Source organism: Ranitomeya variabilis, chromosome 4, assembly GCF_051348905.1.
Source record: "Ranitomeya variabilis isolate aRanVar5 chromosome 4, aRanVar5.hap1, whole genome shotgun sequence".
Lineage (NCBI taxonomy): Eukaryota > Metazoa > Chordata > Amphibia > Anura > Dendrobatidae > Ranitomeya > Ranitomeya variabilis.
In genome coordinates this window covers 392,947,930-392,960,630 of record NC_135235.1, presented here as the reverse complement: position 1 = coordinate 392,960,630, position 12,701 = coordinate 392,947,930, and the positions used below count along the sequence as shown (strand labels likewise).

The 12,701-nt window shown below is 41.8% G+C and overlaps 1 protein-coding gene across 5 annotated transcripts in view; it reads right to left on the bottom strand.

Annotated features, from left to right (window-relative positions):
- The window catches only part of LOC143767187 (uncharacterized), a 45,941-nt gene that overhangs the window by 12,819 nt on the left and 20,421 nt on the right, over positions 1-12,701 (bottom strand). For 4 of the 5 annotated variants that reach the window (XM_077255294.1, XM_077255295.1, XM_077255291.1 and 1 more), the window contains exons 2-4: positions 7,169-7,266; positions 7,014-7,074; positions 5,069-5,166 (exon numbers count right to left, since the gene is read on the bottom strand). In XM_077255294.1, coding sequence (XP_077111409.1) covers positions 5,069-5,166; positions 7,014-7,074; positions 7,169-7,225 — 216 coding nt within the window. In that variant the 5' untranslated portion in view covers positions 7,226-7,266. Of the gene's footprint in view, positions 1-5,068; positions 5,167-7,013; positions 7,075-7,168; positions 7,267-11,150; positions 11,589-12,701 lie in introns of those variants that run through there. The other variant, XM_077255292.1, reaches the window with a different exon arrangement.

The following is a 12,701-nucleotide window of genomic DNA, read 5'->3' as shown; positions in this document are numbered from 1 at the left end:
TATATTCTTGTACATAGGGGACAGTATTACAGTAGCTATATTCAGGTACAATGCAGCAATATTATAGTAGTTATATTCTTGTACATAAGGGTAGTATTATTCATGTACACTGGGTTAGTAGTAATAGAGTTATACATTTAGTTTATAGGAAACAGTATTATAGTAGTTTTATTATTGTTCGTAACAGCAGTATTATAGTAGTTATAAACTTGTACATGGGCATAGCATTATAGTAGTTTTATTCTTGTACATACAATGCAGTATTAAAGTCGTTATACACTTGAACATGGGGGGGGGGGGAGTATTATAATAGTTTTATTCTTGTATATAGGAACAAGTATTATAGTAGTTATACACAGCAGTAATATAATAGTTATTCTTGTCTACAGAAAGCAGTATTATAGCAAAATTCTTCCATATAGTGGCCAGTACAATCAAAGTTCTACTCTTATAATATTGTGTCCTATGTGCAACATACAATAGTTACAGTGTTATACAAAGGGACAAAGCCTATGATAAAAACAAAATGAGCAAACACCCTGTAGTAAATAAATAGCAATCGTGCATGAAAATAATATAGTGTACTTGGTGAACATCATTTTGGTCAAAAATTCGTAAAAGCCGTCCCACCATGTCAAGGTGACCCTATTAGGGATGTCCCTAACCTCTAGTATTAAAACTTTGCCATAATGACAAATGTGAATATGGGGCGAGAAGGACCGAGGCCCCAACTAATGGACACCCAGCAATTGGGAACTATATGAATATAATGTCCAGCTAAAAAAACGGAGGTCAATTCCTTGTTTTTACATTTTCATGCGCTATTGCTCATTATTTATTTATTGCAGGGTACTTGGTCAATTTTTATCTTCGGTTTTATCTGTTTAGTGGCCAGTGTGAACATGTGCTTACAAGCTGCATGCACACCAACTTATATTCTAGTTCATTGCTTTTGTTTTTTGTACAAAGCGAGCAGTATTATAGTAGTTATCTATAGTAGGCAATATTGTAGTAGTCATATTATTGTAAACAGGAACAATATAATAGACACAGTGGGAGAAATAAGTATTTGATCCCTTGCTGATTTTGTAAGTTTGCCCACTGACAAAGACATGAACAGTCTATAATTTTAAGGGTAGGTTAATTTTAACATTGAGAGATATAGAATATCAAAAATAAAATCCAGAAAATCACATTGTATAAATTATATACATTTATTTGCATTTTGCAGTAAGAAATAAGTATTTGATCCCCTACCAACCATAAGAGTTCTGTCTCCTACAGACCAGTTAGATGCTCCTAATCAACTCGTTACCTGCATTAAAGACAGCTGTCTTACATAGTCACATTTATGAAAGACTCCTGTCCACAGATTCAAGTAATCAGTCAGACTCTAACCTCTACAACATGGGCAAGACCAAAAATCTTTATAAGGATGTCAGGGACAAGATCACAGACCTGCACAAAGCTGGAATGGGCTACAAAATCATAAATAAGACGCTGGGTGAGAAGGAGACAACTGTTGGTGCGATAGTAAGAAAATGGAAGAAATACGAAATGTCAATTGAAATCGATCTGGGGCACCATGCAAAATCTCACCTCGTGGGGTATCCTTGATCATGAGGAAGGTGAGAGATCAGCCTAAAACTACACAGGGGGGGAACTTCTTAATGATCTCAAGGCAGCTGAGACCACAGTCACCAAGAAAGCCATTGGTAACACATTACGCCATCAAGGTTTAAAATCCTGCAGTGCCCGCAAGGTTCCCCTGCTCAAGAAGGCACATGTGCAGGCCTGTCTGAAGTTTGTTAATGAACACCTCGATGATTTTGTGAGTGATTGGGAGAAGGTGCTGTGGTCAGATGAGACAAAAATTGAGGTCTTTGGCATTAACTGAACTCGCCGTGTTTGGAGAAATGCTGCCTATGACCCAAAAAACATCGTCCCCACTGTCAAGCATGAAGGTGGAAACATTATGTTTTGGGGGTGTTTCTCTGCTAAGGGCACAGGACTACTTCACCGCATCAATGGGAGAATGGATGGAGCCATGTACCATAAAATCCTGATTGACAATCTCCTTCCCTCCGCCAGGACATTAAAAATGGGTCGTGGCTGGGTCTTCCAGCAAGACAATGACACAAAACATACAGCCAGGGCAACAAAGAAGTGGCTCAAAAAGAAGCACATTAAGGTCATGGAGTGGCCTAGCCAGTCTCCAGACCTTAATCCCATAGAAAACTTATGGAGGGAGTTGAAGCTCTGAGTTGCCAAGCGACAGCCTCAAAATCTTAATGATTTAGAGATGATCTGCAAAGAGAAGTGGACGAAAATTCATCCTGACATGTGCGCAAACCTCATCATCAACTACAAAATAAGTCTGACTGCTGTGCTTGCCAACAAGGGTTTTGCCACCGAGTATTAAGTCTTGTTTGCCAGAGGAATCAAATACTTATTTCTCACTGCAAAATGCAAATAAAAGTTATATAATTTATACAATGTGATTTTCTGGATTTTATTTTTGATATTCTATCTCTCAATGTTAAAATTAATCTACCCTTAACCCCTTCACCCCCGGAGCTTTTTCCGTTTTTCCGTTTTCGTTTTTCGCTCCCCTCCTTCCCAGAGCCATAACTTTTTTATTTTTCTGTCAATTTGGCCATGTGAGGGCTTATTTTTTGCGGGACGAGTTGTACTTTTGAACGACATCATTGGTTTTACCATGTCGTGTACTAGAAAACGGGAAAAAAATTCCAAGTGCAGTGAAATTGCAAAAAAAGTGCAATCCCACACTTGTTTTTTGCTTGCCTATTTTGCTAGGTTCACTAAATGCTAAAACTGACCTGCCATTATGATTCTCCAGGTCAGTACGAGTTCATAGACACCTAACATGACTAGGTTCTTTTTTACCTAAGTGGTGAAAAAAAATTCCAAACTTTGCAAAAAAATAAATAAATAAAATTGCGCCATTTTCCGATACCCGTAGCGTCTCCATTTTTCGTGATCTGGGGTCGGGTGAGGGCTTATTTTTTGCGTGCCGAGCTGGCATTTTTAATGATAGCATTTTGGTGCAGATACGTTCTTTTGATCGCCCGTTATTGCATTTTAATGCAATGTCGTGGCGACCAAAAAAATGTAAATCTGGCGTTTCGATTTTTTTTTTCATTACGCCGTTTAGCGATCAGGTTAATGCTTTTTTTTTATTGATAGATCGGGCGATTCTGAACGCGGCGATACCAAATATGTGTAGGTTGGGGTTTTTTTTTATTGATTTATTTTGATTGGGGCGAAAGGGGGGTGATTTAAACTTTTATATTTTTTTTATTTTTTTCACATTTTTTTTAACTTTTTTTTTTAACTTTTACCATGCTTCTATAGCCTCCATGGGAGGCTAGAAGCAGGCACAGCCCGATCGGCTCTGCTACATAACAGCGATCATCAGATCGCTGTTATGTAGCTAAAATGCAGGTGTGCTGTGAGCGCCGACCACAGGGGGGCGCTCACAGCCACCGGCGATCAGTAACCATAGAGGTCTCCAGGACCTCTATGGTTACAATGTACAAGCATCGCCGACCTCCGATCATGTGACGGGGGTCGGCGATGCGCTCATATCCGGCCGCACGGCCGGATGCGGTAGTTAAATGCCGCTGTCTGAGTTTGACAGCGGCATTTAACTAGTTAATAGCGGCGGGTGATCGCGATTTCACCCGCCGCTATTGCGCGCACATGTCAGCTGTAAAAAACAGCTGACATGTCGCGACTTTGATGTGCGCTCACCACCGGAGCGCACATCAAAGCGGGGGTCCCGACATGTGACGTACTATTCCGTCACATGTCGGGAAGGGGTTAAAATTATAGACTGTTCATGTCTTTGTCAGTGGGCAAACTTACAAAATCAGCAAGGGGTCAAATAATTATTTCTCCCATTGTATTTTCCTTTAGATTGGAGCAGTAATACAATAGTTATATTTTTGCAAATTGGGGGCAGTATTTTAATAGTGATGCTACTGTCAATAGTAAGCAGTATTATTATACTTATAGACTTAGTACTAAAGTAGGTAGTTATATAAGGATGATTTCAGTTGTTATAGTGTAATAGGGAAGCAGTATCATATTGGCTATATTCTTGTACATGAGATAATACAGTAGCTATACTCCTCTATAATAGGCAATATTATGGTAGTTATATTCTTATTCATCATGGTAGTATTATAGTAGACATATTCCAGTCCATAGGGGCAGTACTATATTAGTTATATTCTTAAATATATTCTTGTATAAGTTATAGTTCTGTACATAGGGTATATCATTATAGCAGGTTTATTCTTGTATAAAGTAGATAATATTATGATATAGTTATATTCTTGTTCATAAGAAGAAAGCATTAGGGTAGATAAATAGATGCCTTAACAGTAGAACAGTATAGTAACTATATATTGTAGCAATCTAATAGTGTCGTGGCAGTAAATGTATTTAAAGGGGTTGTCCAGTCTAAGAAGAAAAGTCTGAAGACTGCGGAATTGTGACAGTGTGCACACTATCATGATTTTCCTGTATTATTGATGAGGGTGAGCGGTCACGTTACTACATTTATGTGACAACTAGACTCTTCTAAACTAGGAAATTAAAAAAGTGCCAAAACCATAAGGAACTCTCAGAATTATAAAAAAAAACAACAACAAAAAAAAAAAACTAAAAAGTGTGCCCTGTCTTGAGGTTTGACAAGAAGGACTTAAAAGGAATTAATAGTGATGAGCAAGTACACTCGTTGCTCGGGTTTTTCCGAGCATGCTCGGGTGCTCTCCGAGTATTTGTGACTGCCCGGAGATTTAGTTTCGGTCGCAGTAGCTGCATGATTTACGGCTGCTAGACAGTCTGAACACATGTGGGGGTTGCCTGGTTGCTAGGGAATTCCCACGTGTATTCAGGCTGTCTAGCAGTCGCAAATCATGCAGCTGAGGCGACAAAAACTAAATCTCCGGGCAGTCACAAATGCTCGGAGACCACCCGAGCAATGAGTATACTTTTACTCTTTTACTCTATTTTTAATAAGACTGTGTGCAGCTGATACCTTAATATGCTTATCAGGAGGAAAAACTTCTTCTGTGCGGTTCTGTGAAAATCGAGGAGTTGGACATTTTTCAGTTGATTTTTTGTTACTGCTGCAATCTGTAGGAAACACACACAAAAACTGAACAAAATGTTTAAGTGAAGATCTGCCATGACTAGAGATAAGTGGATTGATTCGTGGCATTCCCAGCACAGCTTTTAAATAGCCAGGTCTAGCGCAACCTCATTTGTGTGACGTAACGCACAGATGACAACACACTAGAACTGGTAAATGCTATGCTGGGGACATTTAAAGGTAAGAGATTTGCATGTCTCACGTTTAACCACCTGGTAACACGGACCTCGAGTCCCATGAATTGATCCTTTCATCTCTAACAATGACCTCCGAGTCCTGACTGTCCTCATTTTCACTGGCTCTCTTGTAGTACTTTTATATGAAGTGTAAAAGTAGAAAAAATAGCTTTCCAAAAGCTCACTTATATGTTCCTACCAAACTCTAATAACTGTTTTCTTGCACCTCGACTGCTCAGGTCCCAAACAATGGTTGTTGTGATCCAAAGAGTGTAATGTAGAATAAATGGTGTGAAGGAGGTGGGGGATTGATGTGAAGTTGTCTAAGAAATTATTCAGATGTCAATGATTTTTCTAGTACGGAAAAAAAACACTTTTCATCAGTGTTTTGGATTAATTTTTCATAATTTTTGTAGAAGATGTTTTCTCAAGCTTTTACTATCAAACATGAAAATGCAACAGTACACAAATGGCACACATGGCATCAGAATGCTGTCCCATTATTTCATGGACCCATAGACCGTGGGCAAGTTTGATCAGTGACTCAGAGTAAAATTGGACATGACTAAAGCTGGAGTTACACTAAACGACTTACCAACGATCACGACCAGCGATACGACCTGGCCGTGATCGTTGGTAAGTCGTTGTGTGGTCGCTGGGGAGCTGTCACACAGACAGCTCTCTCCAGCGACCAACGATCAGGGGAACGACTTCTGCATCGTTGAAACTGTCTTCAACGATGCCGAAGTCCCCCTGCAGCACCCGGGTAACCAGGGTAAACATCGGGTTACTAAGTGCAAGGCCGCGCTTAGTAACCCGATATTTACCCTGGTTACCATTGTAAAAGTAAAAAAAAAAACCCAGTACATACTCACATTCTGATGTCTATCATGTCCCCCGCCGGCGTCCACAGGGTTAAAACTGCTTTCGGCAAGAGCGCTGCTGCCGAGAGCTTCCCTGCACTGAATGTGTCAGCGCCGGCAGTAACAGCGGTGACGTCACCACTGTGCTCTGCTTTACGGCCGGCGCTGACACAGTCAGTGCAGGGAAGCTCTCGGCAGCAGCACGTGCATTAGCAGCGCTCCTGCCGAAAGCTGTTTTGACCCTGTGGACGCCGGCGGGGGACGTGACAGACATCAGAATGTGAGTATGTAGTGGTTTTTTTTAACTTTTAGAATGGTAACCAGGGTAAATATCGGGTTACTAAGCGCGGCCCTGCGCTTAGTAACCCGATATTTACCCTGGTTACAAGTGAGCACATCGCTGGATCGGCGTCACACACGCCGATCCAGCGATGACGGCGGGTGATCAGCGACCAAAAAATGGTCCTGATCATTCCCCAACGACCAACGATCTCCCAGCAGGGGCCTGATCGTTGGTCGCTGTCACACATAACGAGATCGTTAGCGGGATCGTTGCTACGTCACCAAAAGCGTGACGTTGCAACGATATCGTTAACGATATCGTTATGTGTGCCTCAGCCTTAACTGTGAAAAACCACAAACATGTGAACGGCCCCATAAACTGTAATGGATATAAGTTTCATCTTTAAAAAACACTCATAATACTAGTATATGGAAAAGTGATGTCTGAATGAGACCTTACACTGATGCCCAGATGGGGAGATCATATTAATGAGCTGTGTACATCCTCACCTGTGCTAATATCTGTAGGTTCTTCCTCCTCCTTGATCTTCACAAGCCTTGGAAATTCACCCTATAAATTTAATGCAACAATGTTGGAAGGTGTAAGCACCTTTTATCAAGATATATATTCTCAAAATAATAACTATACTAAACTGTATTTTTACCTGTGTTTTCTGAAAGGTCAAATTCGAATTCTCCTTCTTACATTTTTTATTGTCCATTGCTGTTCAGCACAGTAGAGGCATGTGGTAAAATGATGGTGCTAAAAATGCAAGAAAATGCATTACATTCTAAAATGGACTACCTTGAGATTTCACAGACAGTAAATCAACAATAAACACACAATAGGACAAAAATGTACGCGCTGGGTGGAGGTGAATGCTTTTAAACATTTTTATGGACATAAGTGGGCTGAGCTCAGGGACATACTATCTAATAGACCTGACAGAATAACAAATCGGCAGGTCGTCAGGCATCTGGGAAATAGCGACCACAATATTGTACAGTTTCACCTGTCTTTCACTAGGGGGACTTGTCAGGGAGTCACAAAAACACTGAACTTTAGGAAGGCAAAGTTTGACCAGCTTAGAGATGCCCTTAATCTGGTAGACTGGGACAATATCCTCAGAAATAAGAACACAGATAATAAATGGAAAATGTTTAAGAACATCCTAAATAGGCAATGTAAGCGGTTTATACCTTGTGGGAATAAAAGGACAAGAAATAGGAAAAACCCAATGTGGCTAAACAAAGTAGTAAGAGGGGCAATTAACAGTAAAAAAAAAAAGCATTTAAACTACTAAAGCAGGATGGCACCATTGAAGCTATAAAAAACTAAAAACCTTCTTCTCCACGGTATTCACAGTGGAAAATGAAATGCTAGGCGAAATGCCGAGAGACAAAGAAAACCCTATATTAAGGGTCACCAATCTAACCCAAGAAGAGGTGCGAAACCAGCTAAATAAGATTAAAATAGATAAATCTCCGGGGCAGGATGGCATACACCCACGAGTACTAAGGGAACTAAGTATTGTAAGAGACAGGCCATTATTCCTTATATTTATTGACTCTATAGCAACAGGGTCTGTTCCACAGGACTGGCGCATAGCAAATGTGGTACCAATATTCAAGAGGGGCTCTAAAAGTGAACCTGGAAATTATAGCCAGTAAGGCCTCTTTCACACTTCCATTGTTGGCGGTGCGTCATAGTACAATGAAATGACGCGTCGACTGACGTTGTGAAAAAAGAGGAAAACGTGTGTGACGCATCCAGTATTATAACGGATGCGTCGACATAGTTCCTGGCCGAATTTTATAATATAAGTTAGAGAGAGAGACTTTTCCCCGGGTCGGAATATGTTTCCAGGCATGCTCAGATGTAAAAACTGCATCCGTCACTGGATTCCTGCATTTCACAGTGTGCGCAGGATCCAGTGTCCATAGACTCCCATTGTGTGGAACGACGTATGCCGCAGGAGCAGTCGGGGGAACGTTTTTCCACTGCAGACAAAAAACATTTCATGGAACGTTTTTTGGAAAAGACGGGCCGTCAAATCCCGCAGGATCCAGTGCACGACAGACGAAACGTGTGGCCAACCGTCGCTAATACATGTCTATGAGAAAGTGCAGGATCCTGTTTTCTCAAAAAACTAACTACCTCAACGGGACTACAAAGACAGAAGTGTGAAAGAGGCCTAAGTCTAACCTCTATTGTTGGTGAAATATTTATTATAAATATTTTATAAATATATTTTATATTTATAAGAGTTTCTGAGGGATGTTATTCTGGATTATCTCAATGAGAATAACTGTTTAACTCCATATCAGCATGGGTTTATGAGGAATCGCTCCTGTCAAACCAATCTAATCAGTTTTTATGAAGAGGTAAGCTATAGACTGGACCAAGGTGGATTATTGGACGTGATAGATCTTGATTTTTCCAAAGCGTTTGATACCGTTGCCACACAAGAGGTACACAAAATGAGAATGCTGGGTCTGGGGGAAAATGTGTGTAAATGGGTAACTGGCTTAGAAAGCAGAGGGTGGTTATAAATGGTATACTCTCTAACTGGGTCGCTGTGACCAGTGGGGTACCGCAGGGGTCGGTGTTGGGACCTATTCTCTTCAACATATTCATTAATGATCTGGTAGAAGGTTTACACAGTAAAATATCAATATTTGCAGATGATACAAAACTATGTAAAGCAGTCAATACAAGAAAAGATAGTAGTTTGCTACAGATGGATCTGGATAAGTTGGAAACTTGGCCGAGAGGTGGCAGATGCGGTTTAGCAATGATAAATGTAAGGTTATACATATGGGAAGGAATCAATATCGCCATTACACACTGAACGGGAAACCAATGGGTAAATCTGACAGGGAGAAGGACTTGGGGATCCTAGTTAATGATAAACTTACCTGGAGCAGCCAGTGCCAGGCAGCAGCTGCCAAGGCAAACAGGATCATGGGGTGCATTAAAAGAGGTCTGGATACACATGATGAGAGCATTATACTGCCTCTGTACAAATCCCTGGTTAGACCGCACATGGCGTACTGTGTACAGTTTTGGGCACCAGTGCTCAGGAAGGATATAATGGAACTAGAGCGAGTACAAAGGAGGGCAACAAAATTAATAAATGGGATGGGGGGAACTACAATACCCAGAGAGATTAGCAAAATTAGGATTATTTAGTCTACAAAAAAGACGACTGAGGGGCAATCTAATAACCATGTATAAGTATATAAGGGGACAATACAAATATCTCTCTGAGGATCTGTTTATACCAAGGAATGTGCCGGTCACAAGGGGCCATTCTCTGCATCTGGAGGAGAGAAGGTTTCTTCAACAACATAGAAAAGAATTCTTTACTGTTAGGGCAGTGAGAATCTGGAATTCCTTGCCTGAGGAGATGATGATGGTGAACTCAGTCGAGGGGTTCAAGAGAGGCCTGGATGTTTTCCTGGAGCGTAACAATATAGTATCTTACAGTTATTAGGTTCTTTAGAAGGACGGGATCTGGGGATTTATTCTGACAGAATATAGGCTGAACTGGAAGGACAAATGTATTTGTTCAGCCTTGCTAACTATGTTACTATGATAGTTTACCACTGCAATATTTAAAAGCCCAAGACCTTGCCTTCTCTACCATCTCTTTGGAGATTTGTGGTCAGAGCCAGGGCTAGATAATGTGAATCAGACTGTCATTGACTTTTTTTTATTTATTTTTTTTCTGACGTTTTCTTTCATTATTTTTTTTGCCGATTTCCCCTGTAACTAGGAGTGGAATATTAGCCCCAGTTTCTGGGCAAATTGAGCCTCCTCTAACTGCAGAGCGGATATTGATTTATTTAAGATTTAACTTCCACTTGAAGAACAGATGTTTTTCTTCACTTGAAAAAGATGTTGTGCAAACATATCCTTACTGTTTCCTAACCAGTATGCATCAGGATCGATCAGATAGTGATAAACCATTTTTGTCTTCTCAATTGGGAATTTGGCTGTCTTTGACACTCGGTTCCTGCAGCTGTTGACTCTGCGAAATCGTTCTAACTCATCACTGCGGAATCATATGGAGACCAGCACGTTTTAAGATGTTGGTTGGTTTTCATAAGACAACAATTGCCACTAGACTTATGATAACTTTTGATGAGTGAATATATTCGTTACTCGAGATTTCTCGAGCACGCTCGGGTGTCCTCCGAGTATTTTTTAGTGCTCAGAGATTTAGTTTTTCTTGCCGCAGCTGAATGATTTACATCTGTTAGCCAGCATAAGTACATGTGGGGGTTGCCTGGTTGCTAGGGAATCCCCACATGTAATCAAGCTGGCTAACAGATGTAAATCATTCAGCTGTGGCGATGAAAACTAAATCTCCGAGCACTAAAAAATACTCGGAGGACACCCGAGCGTGCTCGAGAAATCTCAAGTAACGAGAATATTCGCTCATCACTAATGATAACAGGACGATATTGACTTAGGATTGCTACCTCCAATAGGTGGTGCTAAAATTCATGTTCCCTCCTTTATAAAGAGGCAATTTACATATTTACATTCGCAGAGGAGCATTGCATGGCCTATAAGTCACCAAATTGGCTCTCTCTACAAGGAGAAACCTTACCCTTTAGACCCCATCATATGCATCTCACCCAGACAAACCAGTTCTCCTGCTTGGCACTGATGAAGGGCAAACATCCCTGAAACACATGTCTCTCTGCAACTGGAGTTTCTGGATTGGTTTCTTAACCTAAGGGTACCGTCACACTCTGCAACTTTCCAACGATCACGACCAGCGATACGACCTGGCCGTGATCGTTGGAAAGTCGTTGTGTGGTCGCTGGAGAGCTGTCACACAGACCGCTCTCCAGTGACCAACGATGCCGAGGTCCCCGGGTAACCAGGGTAAACATCGGGTTACTAAGTGCAGGGCCGCGCTTAGTAACCCGATGTTTACCCTGGTTACCATTGTAAATGTAAAAAAAAAAAAAACACTACATACTTACATTCCGGTGCCTGTCACGTCCCCGGGCGTCCGCTTCCCTGCACTCCTCCTGCATCCTGTGTAAGTGCGGCCGTAAATCAGAGTGGTGACGTCACTGCTGTGCTCTGATGTACGGCCGGCCGGCGCTGACACAGGATGCAGGAGGAGTGCAGGGAAGCGGACGCCCGGGGACGTGACAGGCACCAGAATGTAAGTATGTAGTGTTTTTTTTTTTTTACATTTACAGTGGTAACCAGGGTAAACATCGGGTTGCTAAGCGCGGCCCTGCGCTTAGTTACCCGATATTTACCCTGGTTACCAGTGAAGACATCGCTGCATCGGCGTCACACACGCCGATGCAGCGATGTCAGCGGGTGATCCAGCGACGAAATAAAGTTTCAAACGATCTGCTACGACGTACAATTCTCAGCGGGGTCCCTGATCGCAGTAGCGTGTCAGACACAGCGAGATCGTAACTATATCGCTGGAACGTCACGGATCGTGCCGTCGTAGCGACCAAAGTGCCACTGTGAGACGGTACCCTTAGTCTTGTGGCAAGCTCCTTTATATGGTCAATATTGACTTTTAGGATTGCAAACTCCCATAGGTGGTGCTAGAGTTTCTATCCTCCTACTCTTTGAAGAGGCTATCTGCATGTTACCAAGAAAAGTTAAGATGTAGTGCTGCATTCAACAGCATTTGACATCATTAGTTTCGTGATGTGGTTGTAGTCGATAAACACCACCTCTGCAATTTATAGCCTCCACCTACTCATTGCCTGCATACCTTATTGGAGGCCCTTGTGGCATTAAATAGATGCAGACATTGGCATGACTTACACCCTAAGGCCGCTTTCACACGTCCTAATATTTCCGGTCCCGGAAAAAATGTTACCGGAGATATCCGTGTCCGTGTGTGTAATACTTGCGGCACACGTGTGGCAAATGTGTGCCGCATCAGTACCACACGGACGGCTGCCAGGGAAGAAGCGCTACAGTAAGAGCTGTTTCCTGGCGGCAGGTGCTGATGACAGCTCTCATCATTCTCCCCTGCTCTGCAGGAGATTGGCGTAAGCAGAGGAGAATGATGAGAGTTATATTAAAGTCTGTTTTGCTGCCTTTGCTGATGGTAAAAACCGGACATGTCTATGTGTGGGGCACACAGACACACGGTCCGTGGAAACACACTGACATATGCACAGATCCATTAATTTGAATGG